The sequence below is a fragment of the Tachypleus tridentatus genome, chromosome 9 (genome assembly GCF_004210375.1).
Source record: "Tachypleus tridentatus isolate NWPU-2018 chromosome 9, ASM421037v1, whole genome shotgun sequence".
NCBI lineage: Eukaryota > Metazoa > Arthropoda > Merostomata > Xiphosura > Limulidae > Tachypleus > Tachypleus tridentatus.
This window is the reverse complement of record NC_134833.1, coordinates 1,796,269-1,818,669: the sequence shown is the minus strand read 5'-3', so window position 1 is coordinate 1,818,669 and position 22,401 is coordinate 1,796,269. Positions and strand designations below refer to the sequence as shown.

General features: G+C 34.0%; 1 protein-coding gene across 1 annotated transcript; it reads left to right on the top strand.

Annotated features, from left to right (window-relative positions):
* The first annotated feature begins 667 nt into the window (after nt 1-667).
* Nucleotides 668-21,787, top strand: LOC143226959 (uncharacterized). Its single transcript, XM_076458514.1, has 4 exons — nt 668-901; nt 15,538-15,639; nt 21,308-21,405; nt 21,626-21,787. The coding sequence occupies exons 1-4, from the start codon at nt 835-837 to the stop codon at nt 21,785-21,787; spliced, it is 429 nt and encodes a 142-aa protein (XP_076314629.1). The 5' UTR covers nt 668-834.
* Nucleotides 21,788-22,401: the final 614 nt, after the last annotated feature.

Sequence of the window (22,401 nt, the reverse complement as noted above, 5' to 3'; positions counted from 1 at the left end):
AACAACTAGTTTAATTTAATACGCAATGGTACATCGTAATATTATAAACTAGGGTAATCTATGTTCAATGGAACATTGTAACATTAAGAATCCTGGGTAATTCAATAACTGAATTACAAACTGAATATTTTACTAATAAACTCCTAAGGTAAATTAATTCTTGTTGATACCTAGTAATACTAAACAACTAAAGTAATTAAATAATCGACGGTACATTTTAATACTAAACAACTTGTGTAATTCAATATTCGACGGTATGTTGTATAATAAAACTAAGATAATTTAATACTGAACAGTAGATCGTAATATTAAACAACTACGGTAATTTAGTATTCAACGGTACACTGTAATATTAAAAATTTGGGCTACTTAATGCTCAACAGTACATTCTAATGTTAAACAACTAGGGTAATTCAATACTCGACGGTACATTCTAATGTTAAACAACTAGGGTAATTCAATACTCGACGGTACATTGAAGTATTAAACAGTGTGTAACAAAACGTTGCCTATGTTACACCTCTGATTTGATATGCATGCAAAGATTTGTCAGTTTTATCTAACATGAAGAAAGTTCAAAGAAAACTGACGTCATGAGCTTAGAGGTTTACTGGAAGCTCGCGCATGCACAGGCTTCCAGTGTCCCTTTCAGACACTTGAAAACAGCGCTTCATAGGAAGTAACTTAATGTATTACTAACGGGAACAGTTCACGCAGGTCTGCATCAGTACGGTCAGCTTGTGGGCGCCAGCACCGTGTAGTGACACTCTGGTGGCGCCAGACTGTGAATGAAGATTTGATAAGTAGGTGCTATTGATCTAACTTCATCACGCCATGGAAGGAAAGAAGGTCTTCCTGAGACTAGTGATTATTGTACACATTGGAGTGTTGTCTTCAGAAGGTGAGCTGATTAATTAGTTCCTGGTGACCGAAACAAATTTGTCGCTTTATGTAATGACCAACATAAACGTCTAAAGTTTGTAGCTTTATGTAATGACCAAAATAAACGTCAAAAGTTTGTAGCTTTATGTAATGACCAACATAAACGTCAAAAGTTTGTAGCTTTATGTAATGACCAACATAAACGTCAAAAGTTTGTAGCTTTATGTAATGACCAACATAAACGTCTACAGTTTTTCGCTTTATGTAATGACCAACATAAACGTCAAAAGTTTGTAGCTTTATGTAATGACCAACATAAACGTCTAAAGTTTGTAGCGTTTTGTAATGATCAGCATAAACGTCTACAGTTTGTCGCTTTATGTAATGACCAACATAAAAGTCTAAAGTTTGTAGCTTTATGTAATGACCAACATAAACGTCTAAAGTGTGTCGCTGCTACGAGAAACCAAATCAAGGAAATGTAAAATCTAATACGTTTCGGTTTTTTGTTCAGGTTTCACCTAAATATCTTGTAAGTATTCCTATCGTCTTATAAACTACATTGTTTCAACATCTTTATTAAACCATCAATTAATTATTATTTCTTTACTAAATGATTTATATTTAACCCTCTAAGGATTAACGTATACACGTTTAACATAACATTTCGTTTGATAGTGACTCTCATAAAAATTTTCAATTGTATTTGAAAACGGTTTCATTACAGTCACTTGGCCCGGCATGGATAAGTGGTTATGGCGCTCGTCTAGTAATACGTAGGTCTCGTGTTCGAATTCCTATCACACCAAACATATTCGCCCTTTCAGCCGTAGGGACATTATAATGTTACGATCAATACCACTATTCATTGGTAAAAGAGTAACCCATGAATTGGCGCTGGGTGGTGATGACTAGCTGCCTTCCCTCTAGTCTAACACAACTAAATTAGGGACAACTAGAGCAATAGTTCTCGTGTAGCTTGGCGCCAAATTCAACAACCAATCCAGTTTCAGCTACAGCTTATTTCTCTGTAATAAAAGTATTTCACAGAATAACGTGTTGTTGGATCATGGACTAGATAAAAATGTAAGATTATTGTTAATGAGTGATCTTAACTTCTGTATCCTCTCCTTATATCTATGTCTGGTTTTGTGAGAAAAGCAACATGTCTTTTGTTCTTAACTACCAGGTTATAGAGAACGAAGTAAACAAAACGCCATCTTTAATTTCAAACGTCAACACATAAATATTAGTGAGTATCAAAATTCAGAGTAGTTTATAAGATTTAGTCTGTGTCTAACTAAGGTAAATAATACTGAACACACTCTCGTCTGGTAATAATACACATCAAGTCTCGTCTCGTAATAATACACACCAAATCTCGTCTCGTAATAATACACACAACACTCACCAAATCTCGTCTGGTAATAATACACACAACACTCACCAAATCTCGTCTGGTAATAATACACACCACACTCCCAAAAAGTATCAATATTACTCATTTTAAGACACCAGATGTCAAATGTTACAACACAGTATTACTCACTCTTACAGACTAGGTGTCAGATGTTACAACACAATATTACTCACTCTTACAGACTAGGTGTTAGATGTTACAACACAGTATTCCTCATTCTTAGAGACTAAGTGTCAGATGTTACAACACAGTATTCCTCATTCTTAGAGACTAAGTATCAGATGTTACAACACAGTATTACTCACTCTTACAGACTAGGTGTCAGATGTTACAACACAATATTACTCACTCTTACAAACTAGGTGTTAGATGTTACAACACAATATTACTCACTCCTACAGACTAGGTGTTAGATGTTACAACACAGTATTCCTCATTCTTAGAGACTAAGTATCAGATGTTACAACACAGTATTACTCACTCTTACAGACTAGGTGTTAGATGTTACAACACAGTATTACTCACTCTAACAGACTAGGTGTTAGATGTTACAACACAGTATTACTCACTCTTACAGACTAGGTGGTAGAAGTTACAGTACAATATTACTCATTCTTAGAGACTAGGTGTCAGATGTTACAACACAGTATTACTCACTCTTACAGACTAGGTGTCAGATGTTATAACACCAATAAAACCCATTTATAGATACTAGACGTCAGATGTTATAACACAACACTACTCATTCTTAGAAGCTAGATGTCAGGTATTACAACACAGTATTACTCACTCTTAGAGATTATGTGTCAGATGTTACAACACAGTATTATTCACTCTTACAGACTAGGTGTTAGATATTACAACACAGTTTCACTCATTTTTAGAGACTGTATGTCAGATGTTATAACACCAATATCGCTCATTCTTAGAAATGAGATGTCAGTTATTACAACACAGTATTTCTCACTCTTAGACACTAGGTTTCAAATGTTACAACACAATATTACTCATTCTCAGATACTAGATATCAGATGTTATAACACCACTACTTCTCATTCTTAGAATCTCGATATCAAATGATTGTTACAGTTGTAACATGAAACTGTTTTAACACAATTCAAGGTTGTAAGTAATGTCTGTATGCACATTAAAAGCCGAGGTTAACATTCTGTAATTTCTAGTAAAATTGGTTGGAGTATTTACAAGGCTGGAACATTAAAGCTATTTCAAATTAAAGCTATGATTCATAATTCAGTCTAAGATAATTAATTACTATCGAATTGTATTTTTATTCTTCTAACCAAGCATTTACTTTATTTGCTTTGTTTTTGTATCCGTTATTTCTGCAAAGATTGCTTAAGGCGAACGAAACACGTCATCGTATTTTTGAAAAGACTAAACTCAAGATATGATTTATTATCCTTCTAACTGATAAATTGATTTTTAATATGGCTTAACTTTCTTATCATGGGGATTTGTTTTTAATAAAGTTTAACTTTTCTACCATGCGAACTTATTTTTACGAGTATTTAAACGCCTTATATGCGAACTGTTGTGTCAGTATCTAACATAATTTGAAAACGTAGTGAGTGTTTTCTATCTTCATGAACTGACTTGTTCATCGCTATTTTGTAGAAAAGAATTGCTTTGGTGATTAATCTTCGCACTATGATAAGCCTACTAGCGGTATGAACAGGTTACACGCGCATCTGACAGAAATAATTCCATAAATGTAAAGAGGTTACACTTTCACATGTGATAAGCCTCCTAGCGGTGTCAATAGATTACACTTACACATGTGATAAGCCTCCTAGCGGTGTCAATAGATTACACTTACACATGTGATAAGCCACCTAGTGGTGTCAATAGATTACACTTACACATGTGATGAGCCTCCTAGTGGTGTCAATATATTACACTTACACATGTGATAAGCCACCTAGCGGTGTCAATAGATTACACTTACACATGTGATAAGCCTCCTAGCGGTGTCAATAGATTACACTACACATGTGATGTCAAGCGGTGTCAATTACACACTTACACATGTGATAAGCCACCTAGCGGTGTCAATAGATTACAGTTACACATGTGATAAGCCTCCTAGCGGCGTCAATATATTAGACTTATACATGTGATAAGCCACCTAGCGGTGTCAATAGATTACACTTACACATGTGATGAGCCTCCTAGCGGTGTCAATAGATTACACTTACACATGTGATAAGCCACCTAGCGGTGTCAATAAGCTACCCAAAGTAATTCTTAGATTACTATAAATAACATTATTAATAATTCTACCAGCTAGTTGGTAAGAATATACGTAACGCTAGAATAATACACATATAATAACACTTGAAAGAAAAATATTTCTTTTGCATTTGTTTAGAATTAGTTGAATTGTAAACAAAAATTACTGACAACTGATGATACATGAAGACTACTACCACACATTGTCACTTCTGAATTGAAATCAGCCTCCAATATAGCTAAATATTATTACATCTGACGGACCACAACATGTATTTTCTCTTCCAAATATAATATGAACACCTGACAGATCACAGCATGTATTTTCTGGTCCAATGATAATATTACTATACTTTCCGAGCCTAATGGACTACAGCTTTACTCTTCCTAATCGAACTACAACATATAACATTTTACTAATAAAAGAAACACTCTTTAGGTGTTAACAAAGAAAATTAAAGAAAGTTTTCCTTACACTTTTTAGTCTAAGTGAATTGTAACACTACATATTTCTTGAGTTAGTCAGATTATTTGTTTACAAAATTCCAGGGCTGTCACTAATTCGTTGACTCATTGAACTTGTTGACATCTAGCGGCATAACTAGGTTACAATTTAAATGTATGTATTTCCATTACAATTTTTTAACGGTTTAAACTTCTACTCTATTTATTATTTTTTAACTGTATTGTAGAAGAAACACAGCATAAGAATAATTCCTCCAGCTCCTTCAGACGTCGACCTGTTTATCTCCTGATGATACGCATGGTTTATCCAATGGATATGGCCCGGCATGGCCAAGCGTGCGCTTCGTAATCTGAGGATCGCGGGTTCGCATCCCGGTCGCGCCAAACATGCTCGCCCTTTCAGCCGTGGGGACGTTATAATGTGACGGTCAATCCCACTATTCGTTGGTAAAAGAGTAGCCCAAGAGTTGGCGGTGGGTGGTGATGACTAGCTGCCTTCCCTCTAGTCTTACACTGCTAAATTAGGGACGGCTAGCACAGGTAGCCCTCGAGTAGCTTAGTGCGAAATTCAAAACAAACAAACAAACCGATGGTTATTGACAATTGCTCTAAGCGTGCGTCACAAGGAAAATCCTTGAACATGAAATTCTCTTTTTAACAAATTTTCTTGTTGCTTTACGAGATTAACTGTTGGGATGTTTCTTACGTCGTAGTGCTCCACGCGAACTTTACTTGTCTACCACCACATAAAACTCAAATGTTTTCGCTGGAGAGAATGTCTTTCTCTATCATTACAACAACTTAATCTATGTTAAACCTCGAACCGATCTGTCCTAACGGTTAGTGTCACCCGCATATCAAATTGTCCTGGTTAGACAGAAAAGAATAGTTCAACAGTTAGCAGCAGGTGCTGTTGGCTAGTTGTCTTTCTTCAAACCTGTTAACTCAAAATTACGGACGCTTATATGAATATAACCTCTGTATAGCTTGGTGAGAAATTTATAAAACAAACTGTGTCATTTTCTACCCACAAATAAAACAATGTCATATTTTTACTTAACGTTGGTACAAACTGTGTTATCTTTGTTGGTCATTCAAATAATGTTTTAATATAAACTACGATTTATTCACACTTTAATCCGTAATATTTATCCATCCAGTATGAGGCTTTAGTGTTATAAATAAATATTTTTCATGAGGCACTCTACCCCTGATGTTATGGGTATCTTTCTATCTGAACGAGGTTTTCTCTCCCGTGATGATATGAAGAAACATCTATCTTCTGTTTCTTCCTGATATAACCAGCAACCATTTTTCTGGCTTAATGGGCTTTCTTTCCCACTGATGTCAGAGGGTAATTATTCTTTCTTTTTCGTAGTCAGTTTTCTTTCCACTGTTTAATTAATAAACTAAAGCAGATTTGGTTTGGTTTGAATTTTGCGCAAAGCTACTCGAGGGCTATCTGCGCTAGCCGTCCCTCATTTAGCAATGTAAGACTAGGAGGAAGGCAGCTAGTCATCATCACCCACCGCCAATTCTTGGTCTACTCTTTTACAAACGAATAGTGCGATTGACCGTCACATTATAACGCCCCACTGCTGAAAGGGCGAGCATGTTTGGTGCAACCAGGATTCGAACCCGCGACCCTCGGATTGCGAGTCAAACGCCTTCACCCATCCGGCCATGCTGGGCCAGAGGACTGTGAAATCTCAGTGATAAGTTTTCCTTTTCATAGATCGAATGGTCCTCGGTTCGAGATGTGATGACAATTTATACACTTTCTAGAAGGTGTAGTCAATTCCAATATCCTGTTCAAATAGTCAGACAGATGCTTTTTTGATAGTTCAACAGTAGGGGCTGCTACCCCTACATCCTAGGGTCTCTGATGATCTGACCGTTTAGGCGCGGATAGCCCTCCTGTAGCTTTGCGCGAAATTCAAGATAAACTGGCCGTTTAGACTGTCTACATTTGTTAGTTTTTGATATCGCGCAAAGATAAACGAGGACTATCTACGCTAGCTTTCCTTTACTTAGCAATATAAGACAGAGGAAAGGAAGCCAGTCATCACTACCCACCGCCAACGTTTGGGCTACTCTTTTATCAACGAATAGTGGGATTGATTACCACATTACAACACCTCCACAAATGAAGTGGTGAGCATGTTTGGTGTGATGGGGATTCGAATCCGCGACCCTCATATTATGCGATGAGCGCCTTAACCACCTGGCCATATTGGGTCATGACTGTTTACGTACAAAGTGACCTTAAGTTTGATAAATCCCATTGGTAGTTTAAATTTGTGATTATCTACTGTTAGTTAGTTATTTTAATAGAAATTCGATAACTTTAAATCTGTGTTAAATGTTTCCATCGTGTCTGGAAGACAGTATATTTTGAAGTTTGACTGTTTCACTTGTTGAGGTCTAAAAATGACTGTATTCTACTTACCTAAAGTCTAAAGACAGCTGTATTCTACTTACCTAAAGTCTAAAGATGGCTGTATTCTACTTATCTGAAGTTTAAAGATGGCTGTATTTTACTTACTTGAAGTCTAAAGATGGCTGCATTCTACTTATCTAAAGTCTAAATACGGCTGTATTCTACTTACCTAAAGTCTAAAGATGGCTGTATTCTGCTTACCTAAAGTCTAAAGATGGCTGTATTCTGCTTACCTAAAGTCTAAAGACGGCTGTATTCTCCTTACCTAAAGTCTAAAGATGGCTGTATTCTACTTACCTAAAGTCTAAAGATGGCTGTATTCTACTTACCTAAAGTCTAAAGATGGCTGTATTCTACTTACCTAAAGTCTAAAGATGGCTGTATTCTGCTTACCTTAAGTCTAAAGATGGCTGTATTATACTTACCTAAAGTCCAAAGACGGCTGTATTCTACTTACCTAAAGTCTAAAGATGGCTGTATTCTACTTACCTAAAGTCTAAAGATGGCTGTATTCTACTTATCTAACCTCGAATTGTAGCGTATAAACTTTCAATTGTACGACTGATCCACCAGGAAGTTTTCTCAGTTGTAAACAGATTACTAATTGTTGTTTTTTAAATTCTTCACAGGGTGAACGGCTTAATGGCGAACCTCGTTTTCGTAATATGTCTTTAACTATTGAAAAAATCAATAACATATCAATCACTTATTGGAAAAAAGCTATCTTCAAAGTATAGCTTGGCGTTTATCCAGATGGACGAAATGAAACGAAGATTTCTATTCCCTAAATGACCACATACAAAGCCCAACGCAGAGGCAAACGGTAGTAATTTACCGTCTAAAGAGCCTTCGGCTGTCTTACACAAAACGGAAAATTTATGTTGTGGTAGCTACACCATGAAGATGACAATAAATCAGGACTGGTGTAAATCGTGTTCAGAATAATTTCGAGCATGCGTGGTTAAAGTCGAAAAGAATATTCATAACAGGAACATTAGCTTGGAAAGAACACACGTGACAGTTTAATGTTCATTATTGTCTTTTAATCACACTAATACGATGTTTCTATCACCAGAGGTCACTCACTGATAACTTCATGAATTCTGAAGTAAACATATTTAATATCAGACACTATTGTTAATTGAGTTTCACTAAAACCAACATAATAATTGTTCACAACTTTCTGGCAGGAATTCTCTTTGCAGTGCTGAAAGCCCTCTGTGGTGATGTTTCCGAACTATGGAAGATTTTAGAGCATACGATGGATAATATTTCTAAAATAGATTTTTTTTCCTTTTGTTGCATACGTTGCACATAAATGGAAGTTTTAAAAAAACCTACTTAAGTTTGGAAAGCCTCGTTCAATGCTATTGATCTATCGTTTCCATATTTTCATATTTTCCATATGTATTAATTAAGATACCTCTTTACGATGTTCCAGGCTTGCTATTTATAAAACTAGTAGGTTTTCCAAAAGCTTCGAAAAATTGTTATAAATTTATATTAAGCGAATTATTCCTTCCACGTTATTATGTGTTACGACCGTCAAGGCATATTTAAGATGTAGAGTGCGCTAGTAGCTTCAAGTTATTATGTGTTACGACCGTCAAGGCATATTTAAAATGTAGAGTGCGCTAGTAGCTTTAAGTTATAATGTGTTACGACCGTCAAGACATATTTAAAATGTAGAGTGCGCTAGTAGCTTCAAGTTATTATGTGTTACGACCGTCAAGGCATATTTGAAATGTAGAGTGCGCTAGTAGCTTCAAGTTATTATGTGTTACGACCGTCAAGGCATATTTGAAATGTAGAGTGCGCTAGTAGCTTTAAGTTACTATGTGTTACGACCGTCAAGACATATTTAAGATGTAGAGTGCGCTAGTAGCTTCAAGAGAAGAATGGAACGATAATTAACTCGAAGCAACAAATTTATTTTGGTAAAAATAAGATCAAAAAGTGACTTTAAACTAATATCTAATAGAAAACTGTGTTTATTTTACACATGAGAACAACACTGCAGTTGTTGTTTTAATGATCTAATTTGTTGTAAAGGCGAGTCAACTCATGCGACATTTCATACAACAGACGAATATTTACCTTCTGATGACCATAAGAGTGGTCTAAAGGTTAAAGGTAATAAATAATGAAAAATTTTATCTTTTGACATTTATTTGAACCTTTCATTCTTTCACTGTCTTTCGTATTGTTACTGTTTTGTTAGCTTTACTCTGTTGGGTTTGTTTTATTGTTTTTACTGTTTTGTTAGCTTTACTCTGTTGGCTTTGTTTTACTGTTTTTACTGTTTTGTTAGCTTTACTCTGTTGGCTTTGTTTTACTGTTTCTACTGTTTTGTTAGCTTTACTCTGTTGGGTTTGTTTTACCATTTTTATTGTTATATTTAATATTCCAAGCATTTGAAACATTGTTGGATTTTGCATTAACCTATACAAGGGTAAGGTGGGCTAGGAGCTCCTGATGTTTAAATGGTAACACCAGCCACTGCTGACCCTTAGGATACTCTAACTGAATAGTCACTCTTATAGCACGATCAAGGCTCTAGTGCGCGCACCAAACACAACCTCAGATTCACGATAACCACCGGGATGTATTCACTATTTTTAAGAACATTCTTTTACTAAATCTCTATTTTAATTAACTTAATAATTAAAAGGCCTACTAATTGAAGCACTCGTATCTTAATTCTCTATTGGGGTTTGAATCCCGTCAACGAACAGGCTCGTCCTTTCAGCCTTGGGAGCATTGCTATGTTATGATCGATCCCATTATTCGTTGGTAAAAGAGTAATCCTAGTGTTGGCGGTGGGCGGTGTTGACTACCTACATTTATCAAATTAGGGATAGTTAGAACACACAATTCTCAATTAGCTTCGAGTGAAATTTACTACAGAAAAAAACGATACCTGAAGCTGATTCCTGTAACTTTCATAAGATTATTCAATTTCTCTAATTCTAATATTTTCATTTAGACGTTAGGCAGTGATAAATTTATAGGATTAGAAGGAAGGGGTTAGAAAAGTATATATTTGATGGTTTTAAGTTCAATCTATCCTCATGTTCCTACAAGACAAAATACTGATGAATGTTTGGACTTACGGTAGTTCTAAAACCAGAATTAATTCAAGTTTTGTAAATTAATGGTTCCACTTAACAAGTGCCTATCTTCTGAGATTTATCGGCGTTACAAAAACGTTTGAATGGCAAGAGCTAATTAAAGCCACAGTCTACCTCTTTAGCAGGTTTCGCTCCGATGATCAAATATTACATAACTAAAGACATCAAGATGATAAGTGTCGTAAAAAATTCAGACACAAAAATATTTTTTAAAAAATCAAAATCTTTCATTAATTATTCCTGAAAATTTGTTGAAGCACAAGTAAAACATGAACACGAAATGAGAGCTTCGTCAAGGAACTTTTCTCAAACTCTTAAGTGTATTTCCATTCTACTTTGAGCTTTTTCTGAAAATAAGATAGTTTGTTTGTTTTGAATTTCGTGCAAAACTGTACTAGCTGTCCCTAATTTAGCAGTGTAAGACTAGAGGGAAGGCAGCTAGTCATCACCACCCACCGCCAACTCTTGGGCTACTCTTTTACCAACGAATAGTGGGATTAACTGTCACATTATATCGCCACCACAGCTCAATAAAACAGAACCTGAAATGTTTAGTACGATAACTGTTTCACTTTTCCACAGAATGAGGTATAATTGTCTAAATGCATCAAACATATTGCTTCAAAAGAAACATATAAACTAGAATAAATAATATTACAAATAAGTATTTCCTAATACTAAAACAAAACTCAGAGGGCGTTTATATCCAGTAAAGCATTATTTTATCAAGATTTGCAGAGGTAAATAACAGCAAGTCTATGCAGCCTTCATTAGACCCTTAATAGAGCCCAGTTTAATGATTAGAAACTCCAAAACCAACAGTTAACCTAGTTATTTAGAGGAAATATATTCCGACCTTCAATCTCATCCGTAATGACACCAAGAAGATAAATAGTATTTATTAAATATGTATCCAGTTTTCTCTACACATATTTCATAATGACACCAAGAAGATAAACAGTATTTATTAAATATGTATCCAGTTTTCTCTACACATAATTCATAATGACACCAAGAAGATAAACAGTATTTATTAAATATGTATCCAGTTTTCTCTACACATATTTCATAATGACCAAGAAGATAAACAGTATTTATTAAATATGTATCCAGTTTTCTCTACACATATTTCATAATGACACCAAGAAGATAAATAGTATTTATTAAATATGTATCCAGTTTTCTCTACACATATTTCATAATGATACCAAGAAGATAAACAGTATTTATTAAATATGTATCCAGTTTTCTCTACACATATTTCCTTCACACCAGTCTTCACATTACCTGCTCAGTGAAGGGGCATTAGTTTGACCACAATCATCCAGTGTTCGCCTTCCCCCTTGACCCCAATCACCGAGTGTTCGCCTTCCCCCTCGTCAAATTTTTACGCATTAGATTTGTTAATCCCTGCCAGAGCAGTCGGATCCGTAGATCACTACAAGACCCTAAAGTGGTCCGTTTGTTGGAATGTTGATCATGGGACTTATTGTTATTTTATGCGCTACACTTGGCTTATCTCACCTATCTCGTTTATCAACATCTTATACTGAGACGTGCAAAATTTTAGTTGATGTACTTGACCTCAAGGCAAAAACGATGAAGGAAGATAAATCTATCTTCGATCTCTCCAGATGTTCGTTTCTCGGCAACAGATATTTTGATAACGAATGTCTCCATTTAAATGTCATCAGGTTTTTTTTTAATTTTTTGAAATAACATCCATCCTCTTGAGCTACACAATGTTTATCTCACTGGCTTCTATATAACAACCATCCTCTTGAGCTAGACCATGTTTATCTCACTGACTTCTATATAACAACCATCCTCTTGAGCTAGACCATGTTTATCTCACTGGCTTCTATATAACAACCATCCTCTTGAGCTAGACCACGTTTATCTCACTGGCTTCTGTATAAAACCATCCTCTTGAGCTAAACCATGTTTATATCACTGGCTTCTATATAACAACCATCCTCTTGAGCTGGACCATGTTTATCTCACTGGCTTCTATATAACAACCATCCTCTTGAGCTAGAGCATGTTTATCTCACTGACTTCTATATAACAACCATCCTCTTGAGCTAGACCATGTTTATCTCACTGGCTTCTATATAACAACCATCCTCTTGAGCTACTCACTGGCTTCTGTATAACAACCATCCTCTTGAGCTAAACCATGTTTATATCACTGGCTTCTATATAACAACCATCCTCTTGAGCTACACCATGTTCATCTCACTGGCTTCTATATAACAACCATCCTCTTGAGCTAGACCATGTTTATCTCACTGGCTTCTGTATAACAACCATCTTCTTGAGCTAGACCATGTTTATCTCACTGGCTTCTGTATAACAACCATCCTCTTGAGCTAGACCATGTTTATCTCACTGGCTTCTGTATAACAACCATCCTCTTGAGCTACACCATGTTTATCTCACTGGCTTGTGTATAACAACCCTCCTTTTGAGCTAGACCATGTTTATCTCACTGGCTTCTATATAGGGTCTTTGTAACGTAATTAGAATAACAATGTTCTGGTCCTAACATGACCGTTCTTAACCCAGCATCTACGTGAAGTAATTACCATAGTTTAAACAGCATCGTTTTCAGAAGAGCCCATAACGGTAGCAAGGTTCGAACCATTGTTAACTGTGTCAACGATCATACTGTAATAACGTTTTGTTCTTTCCAGTGGATTAAAGTCAAATTACAGACACTAAGTAATATCTGTGCACACTACACATGTGAAGTGATATCTGTACACACTACACATAGTCTACATACGCTAAAAACATTCACGAAACCCGCTTGTGTTATGGGTATTAAAAGTTTAATTGAAGTGTAGTAAGAGCAGGGTTCTGACCTCGTTAGATCATCTTCAGGTTATCAAAGAGAGAGTCTACGACGTTATAATTATATTAATTAATAACCTAATATATATAATAGATCTAAGTGGAACGCTCTTTACGGTCCCGTCCGTCATACATGTGGCCTGCAACGGTCAGTTACAAACTCTCCTTGTTAACCTGAAGATGACCTAAGAATGTCGAAACTTTGTTCTGTACTTTATTTTAGTTAAATTTTAATAACCAGCCGTCTGGAGAATACGTTCTAGAATACACCTTTCCATGATATAGAGCTCCTGTGTTTGTATTCGATACATGTGTATTTTAAAAAATATTTAATATCCTGTCTCTTCAATAATGTAGAAGAAAACGTCACTTTCACCAGTGTTACATCAAACAATAGTAAATGTATTTATTATATATGTTATTGTACGGCTAGATAATGTGAAGACATGACAGTTTTAATTTACACAGTGAGTACAAAACACATTCACACTAATGGTAACGTTTCATACTTTCCACTACGATATAGGTTTATCTCTCTCGTTTAACTTGTATTAAGGGTTACTGATTTGAGGTGAAATTCTCCTAAATAATTGTAATCCAAAACACACGTTAATCAAAGACCTTAACCCTGAAAATTAAACGATACTTGGTTATTATAATGTTACGTATTCAAACCTTGTGTTTTGTGTTATTAAAATATCATTTTATAATTTGTGTTTTAGTTTATTAGTTTAATATTTTCTATTTTTTCTTGCTTACAATATATTTCAGAGTTAAAACAATGGTCATTTCTTCAATAATATATTCGTTGTGAGAAGCCAACATTTATTTTATTCAAAGTCTGTACATGAATCTTTCTGACTGTCTTTTCAACTGTTGATACCTGAAGCTTGACGAACTTTCATTTATATCTATCACCTGTTTTTAACTACTGGGTCCGAGATTATCATTCGTCACCCAAGTGTTTATCAGACTCAGCCAGGAAGTTCTCTCTAACCGGCAGACAAAATTGTTCGGTATGATCGAACGTCTCTTTGCTAGCAAATTTATCGGAATATTGCTAAACTTTAAACTGTTGTTTGAAATCCTAATACACGACAAATGATACAGTGGCATTTCTGGACTAAGAAAACAGCCATTACAAACGAGTATATCGTGAACCAGTGAACTTTGTCTGTGGGTTTCAACCGCCCACTAAGAGTTCAAAGGTGAAGTTATGCAATTTCTAGCCTACAAAGTATTTTCAAACAAGAAATTACCATATTATATAATAATATCCAGAAATATTAAGTTCAATATGGATATCTATTGTTGTGAATTAATTAAGAAGTATACAGATAAACCAATATATCGGTCTGACTGTAGGTCCACACTGATATGAACATAGTGTAATAATTAATCAGTTTGGTTAATCTAATTATTAACCAGTTTTGTTAGCCTAATAATTAACCATTTGAGTTAATCTAATAATTAATCAGTTTGGTTAACCTAATAATTAACCATTTCAGTTAATCTAATAATCAACCAGCTTGTTTAACCTAATAATTAACCATTTGAGTTAATCTAATAATTAACGTTTTAAGTTCATCTAATAATTAATCACTTAGGTTCATCTAATAATTAACTGTTTAGTCTACTTTAATAATTAACTGTTTAGTCTAATCTAATAATTAATCGTTTTGAATTAATTTAATAACTATTCAGTTCGGTTAATCTAGTAATTAATCAAACGAGTTTCGTCAGTGTAATCCATATTTTCATTGACGTATTTAGGTACATTGTGTTTATTGTTACATACAATACAGGTAGACAGTTTGTGTTTAATGTAATTTATAAGACTTTTGTAGTGTTTTTGTTTCTTGTTACTTACAATACAAGTTCATCTTTACAGCGTAAGCTATTACCGTATGCTAGTGTCACCTTACTATTTATCATGTTCTGTCCTCAAGATACCTATAACCGTATTCTACTGACATCACACTAGTTGTATTCTACAGACGCTTTACTGAAGACAAGTGATTATTTACGCATCTGTTTATTACAAGAAGAATTGAATACATTTTTAGTGACTAACTGATTTTCTCTATTTCCAGTCAGCTACGACGTATCCTGTTCTAGCTCTCTAATGAAGGTTGTTGTTACGATCAATGACGCACGCGCAGTGGTTTACCTGGACAAGCTTAAAGGCTATCCAGGTTGGTTTAATATAAACAGAAATTCGAGATTATCTTACGTTTCACACTATTTGTACCTTTAAATAACGTTACACATTGTTTGTAAAATTAAATATAATTCCATTATTACACTGTCTATACTTTTTGTTAGGTATTAATTTTACTTTCAAAAACTTACGAAGAAGTTTTAACACAAAGCTGAAATTAGGTAAACGGTTTATTGTGTTTATAAAAGTTCAATGGTTGTCTTATAACGTATACGACTTGAATAATGATAATTAAAGGTTAACTCATTAATTATAGACTTGAATGATAATAATTAAAGGTTATCTCATTAATTATAGACTTGAATAATAATAATTAAATGTTATCTCATTAATTATAGACTTGAATGATAATAATTAAAGGTTATCTCATTAATTATAGACTTGAATGATAATAATTAAAGGTTATCTTATTAATTATAGACTTGAATGATAATAATTAAAGATTATCTAATTAATTATAGACTTGAATGATAATAATTAAAGGTTATCTCAGTACTTGTATGACAACTTGAAACGTTACGTTTATTACTAAACTAACACTAGGATGTTAATTAAGTTAAATGTTTCAATCCATTTTAACTTTGGTGTGAACATTATGATCCAGTTATCTTACACAGCACTTTAATTTGTATCAAGTTTTATGTTACACAGCACTATAATTTGTATCAAGTTTTATCTTACACAGCACTATAATTTGTATCAAGTTTTATGTTACACAGCACTATAATTTGTATCAAGTTTTATCTAACACAGCACTATAATTTGTACCAAGTTTATTTATGCAGCTGTTCACGAATCGTTTATTGTGCTTTAAAGTTATGTTAATAGAACTTTCTATCATGTGTGGATGTATAGGTCTCAAAGATAATTTTATATAGATAGCTTATTAGATGTTGTTTTTTTGTTTTGTTTTTTTTTAATTTTGTGCAAAGACATACGAGAACTATCTGCGCTAGCCGTCCCTAATTTAGCAGTGTAAGACTAGAGAGAAGGCAGCTAGTTTTCACCACCCACCGTCAGCTTGTGCTACTCTTTACCAACGAATAGTGGAATTGTCTGTCACGTTATAACGACCCCACGACCGATCGCAAGATCATGTTTGGTGCTAAATAGATATAAATTGAGTGTTTGTGAGTTTTCTGTAGAGTATGTAAAGTGCTGGATTTAAAAAAAAATGAATTACCATATATTGTACTTTAATAACAGTTTGTTTGTTTGTGGTTGAGCACAAACATGTGTGTTATGCCAACAATGGGTATAGAATCGTGGTTCCTAATGTTATATGTCTGCAGAGATACCGTTCTGTTACTGCTGTAATAAAAGAGTTAATGAGAATAGTTTATCTGTTTTATTATATTCTAAAGGATACAACTGTGTGAGGAACATTTCTGTATGTTTGGCTTGTACATATATTACTTTAAAACAAGTGGGCTGTGTGCTGTTTGTGTATTGTTGAAATTCATCACCAGCAAGTCCGAAGCTCCTAATCTAAATAATCCTACCCGTCCATACGTGTAACACTTGACTCATAAAAATAACATTTAAGTTTATTTCAATAGATGGAAGTCGTGAAGCCATTTGTTGGAGAAACGTTCCTACTTTAAACCAACGTCGTGTTATTTTTTGTTTTTTCAGACAAAGCCACACAAATGTACATTACTCTAATTTGACTAGATAAACTGCACTCTACCGATAGGTTCTGCTAACTATTGGGCCAACAACTAGGCTCAAGTACTGTTGAAAGGCTTTTTACTGTTGAATTGAGTTCAGCAAGTTATGTAATCCATACTTACTTGTCGGTGTTTACTTTACTGTTCTGCTAATTTCAGCAAATTACGTAATCCATACTTACTTGTCGTGTGTTTACTGTACTGTTGTGCTGATTTCAGAAAGTTATGTAATCCGTACTTACTTGTCGTGTGTTTACTCTACTGTTGTGCTGATTTCAACAAGTTACGTAATCCATACTTACTTGTCATGTGTTTACTGTACTGTTGTGCTGATTTCAACAAGTTATGTAATCCATACTTACTTGTCGTGTGTTTACTGTACTGTTGTGCTGATTTCAACAAGTTATGTAATCCATACTTACTTGTCGTGTGTTTACTGTACTGTTGTGCTGATTTAAACAAGTTACGTAATCCGTACTTACTTGTCCTGTGTTTACTGTAATTGTTGTGATAATTATAACAAGTTATGTAATCCGTACTTACTTGTCGTGTATTTACTGTACTGTTGTGCTGGCAAGTTATGTAATCCGTACTTACTTGTCGTATGTTTACTGTAATTGTTGTGATAATTATAACGTTATGTAGTCTTACACTTGTCGTGTGTTTACTGTACTGTTGTGATAATTATAACAAGTCATGTAATCCGTACTTACTTGTCGTGTGGTTACTGTACTGTTGTGCTGATTTAAACAACTTATGTAATCCGTACTTACTTGTCGTTTGTTTACTGTACTGTTGTGATAATTATAACACGTTATGTAATCTTACTTACTTGTCGTGTGTTTACTGTACTGTTGTGATAATTATAACACGTTATGTAATCTTACTTACTTGTCGTGTGTTTACTATACTGTTGTGATAATTATAACACGTTATGTAATCTTACTTACTTGTCGTGTGTTTACTGTACTGTTGTGATAGTTATAACAAGTTATGTAATCCATACTTACTTGTCGTGTGTTTACTGTACTGTTGTGATAATTATAACAAGTTATGTAATCCATACTTACTTGTCGTGTGTTTACTGTATTGTTGTGATAATTATAACACGTTATGTAATCTTACTTACTTGTCGTGTGTTTTACTGTACTGTTGTGATAATTATAACAAGTTATGTAATCTTACTTACTTGTCGTGTGTTTACTGTACTGTTGTGATAATTATAACAAGTTATGTAATCTTACTTACTTGTCGTGTGTTTACTGTATTGTTGTGATAATTATAACACGTTATGTAATCTATCTTACTTGTCGTGTGTTTACTGTACTGTTGTGATGATTATAACAAGTTATGTAATCCATACTTACTTGTCGTGTGTTTGCTGTACTGTTGTGATAATTATAACACGTTATGTAATCCATACTTACTTGTCGTGTGTTTACTGTACTGTTGTGATAATTATAACAACGTTATGTAATCCATACTTAATTGTCGTGTGTTTGCTGTATTGTTGTGATAATTATAACACGTTATGTAATCCATACTTACTTGTCGTGTGTTTACTGTACTGTTGTGATAATTATAACACGTTATGTAATCCATACTTACTTGTCGTGTGTTTACTCTGTATTGTTGTGATAATTATAACACGTTATGTAATCCGTACATACTTGTCGTGTTTACTGTACTGTTGTGATAATTATAACACGTTATGTAATCCATCTTACTTGTCGTGTGTTTACTGTACTGTTGTGTGCAATTATAACACGTTATGTAATCCATACTTACTTGTCGTGTGTTTTACTAAAAATTGTTGTGATAATTATAACACGTTATGTTATCCATACTTACTTGTCGTGTGTTTACTGTACTGTTGTGATAATTAAAACACGTTATGTAATCCGTACTTACTTGTCGTGTGTTTACTGTACTGTTGTGATAATTTTAACACGTTATGTAATCCATACTTACTTGTCGTGTGTTTACTGTACTGTTGTGATAATTATAACAAGTTATGTGATCCGTACTTACTTGTCGTGTGTTTACTGTACTGTTGTGATAATTATAAAGTTATGTGATCCGTACTTGTCGTGTGTTTACTGTACTGTTGTGATAATTTTAACACGTTGTAATCCATACTTACTTGTCGTGTGTTTACTGTACTGTTGTGATAATTATAACAAGTTATGTAATCCATACTTACTTGTCGTGTGTTTACTGTACTGTTGTGATAATTATAACATTTGTAATCAACTTACTTGTCGTGTGTTTACTGTACTGTTGTGATAATTATAACGCGTTATATCCATCCATACTTGTGTTGTGTTTACTGTACTGTTGTGATAAGTATAACACGTTATGTAATCTTACTTACTTGTCGTGTGTTTACTGTACTGTTGTGATAATTATAACACGTTATGTAATCCATACTTACTTGTCGTGTGTTTACTGTAATTGTTGTGATAATTATAACAAGTTATGTAATCCGTACTTACTTTTCGTCGTGTTTACTGTACCTGTTGTGGTAATTATAACACGTCATGTACTCCATAATTTACTTGTCGTGTGTTTACTGTACCGTTGTGATAATTATAACACGTTATGTAATCTTACTTACTTGTCGTTTGTTTACTGTACTGTTGTTGATAATTATAACACGTTATGTAATCTTACTTACTTGTCGTTTGTTTACTGTACTGTTGTGATAATTATAACACGTTATGTAATCCATACTTACTTGTCGTGTGTTTAACAATACTATTGTGGTAATTTTAACAACAAATATTTATTTTTCATTTATTTGTTCCAGTTTTATTGTGAATGTTTGTTTGTTAATAAGTTGTGCATGTCTGTTAGACCTTCCTAAGTTTAACTGATAGACTAGAAACAAGGTTGTTTGTCAACTAAAAGAAAAAAACAACACCCGCCAACTTTGAAGCTACCCTTTATCAACAAATAATAGAACTACCGTCCATGCTGTACCGCTTCCAAGGATGAAAATGGTTGCGAGATATGATTGGTAATTAGCACATGGACGGTAAAAGCCAACAAAGAGATGGCCCTACTTCTGATCTAAACCAAAACGGACTGTTCTCAACATTTTTCAAACAACAGATATATTTATCGGTTTCGCCTGCCACTCGCCCTCAGTGGCTTATCGATACGTTTGCAGACGCACTATACTAAACATCGGGTTTCAATACACGTGTAGCAGAACACAAATAGCCCAATATGTATGTTTGTTTTAACAAATAAACTGGATATATGTCGGTCCAGGTTCGAGTTTTGAATGAACACATGAAAGAAAGTTCCTTTGACTAATCCCATAAAATGAGCTTTCCTTGAAGCAACATCTGGAATGTTTGTTGTTGTTTGTATTTTAAACTATTTATACTATTAGATAATACACTATTCGTAGATTATCTACTTCTTACGCTAATAACTCATTAAATAAATTGGACACGTACTCACGTACACTTGAAAAAATTTTGAGAGTTTCTATGAAACAATACAAATCAAGTTTAGATTTGAAATTTTCAAGAGAATAAGGAAATTAAAAAATAGGATAAATTTTCGTATTTGTTCTGGAGGGTTTTAACTCGAACCTATTTAATATTTACACCTGTAGTTTATTTCTATCTTCAAGTATTTGTTCTGGAGGGTTTTAGCTCGAATCTATTTAATATTTACATCTGTGGCTTATTTCTTTCTTCAAGTATTTGTTCTGGAGGGTTTTAACTCGAACCTATTTTATTATTTATACCTGCGGTTTATTTTCTTCTCCTTACAATTATCACAATAATAAACGTCTGTCTTCAACTTTCTCTCTTGAAAAAAAGCGTTCTGCATTATTGTACGAATGCTGTTTACCACATCTTACCAACACTGACGTTCTATTTCTTAAAATTCTTAACAAATGGTGAACATTTATTTTCCATACTCTATTCTGATGGTTTTGGTTTCTTTTATCAGACTGTCAGCCAGAAATGAACGCCGGTCGAGCAACATTTTACCTTCCTCTACACAACATCAACGCCTGTGGTACAATCCGTGTCCTGAACAAGATGACGGTAAATCACCATCGTGACTTTTACCCACACCTTTTCAACTTCCTACTTAAAGCGTATATTAAGGGCTTAATTTTAGATGTAATAAATCCACCTGGTTTTAAATACGACAATAGAAAACAATAATACTATAATAAACTATTATAAATTATATATAACGTCACTGCATCTTTTATTATTGTTTTTTCCAATTTGTTAACGAAGAAATTCTTTTCGGAAACAGGGACAGAGAATTTTCTATCATAGGGTTGTCATTGACCACCAGATGAAGCCAAATGAGATTATCTTGGTGAAGTGTGCTATAACCAGCGGACATTACCAGTTATCTTGGAATAATAAAACAAAAGGAAATGTTCTTCCTGAAAACTTTGTTGAACCAGAGTGAGTTATTTAATCACTCAAGTTAAGAGTTTTGTTTACTGTTGGTTTTGCTCTTTATTTAACACGTGTTTCTAAGTCAATTAATGATATCAGAGCAAAAGGTTTTAAACTCAAACACAAAAAAAAAAAAAATGCTATGGCTTTTAAACGATGTTTTCTTTTTCTAAATTTAATTACCCAAACAAAAACACAATTCAGAATTACACAATAATACAACAATACCAACAGCGACAGTAAAAATGTGAAGTACACAATCATACAACAATAAAAAAAGCGACAGTAAAAAATGTGAAGTACACAATAATACAACAATACAAACAGCGACAGTAAAATGTGAAGTACAATAATAATACAATACAAACAGCGACAGTAAAAATGTGAAGCACACAATAATACAATACAAACAGCGACAGTAAAAATGTGATGTTACACAATAATACAATACAAACAGCGACAGTAAAATGTGATGTACACAATCATACAACAATACAAAAAGCGACAGTAAAAATGTGAAATACACAATAATACAACAATACAAACAGCGACAGTAAAAATGTGTGAAGCACACAATAATAATAACCAATACAAACAGCGACAGTAAAAAATGTGAAGTTCACA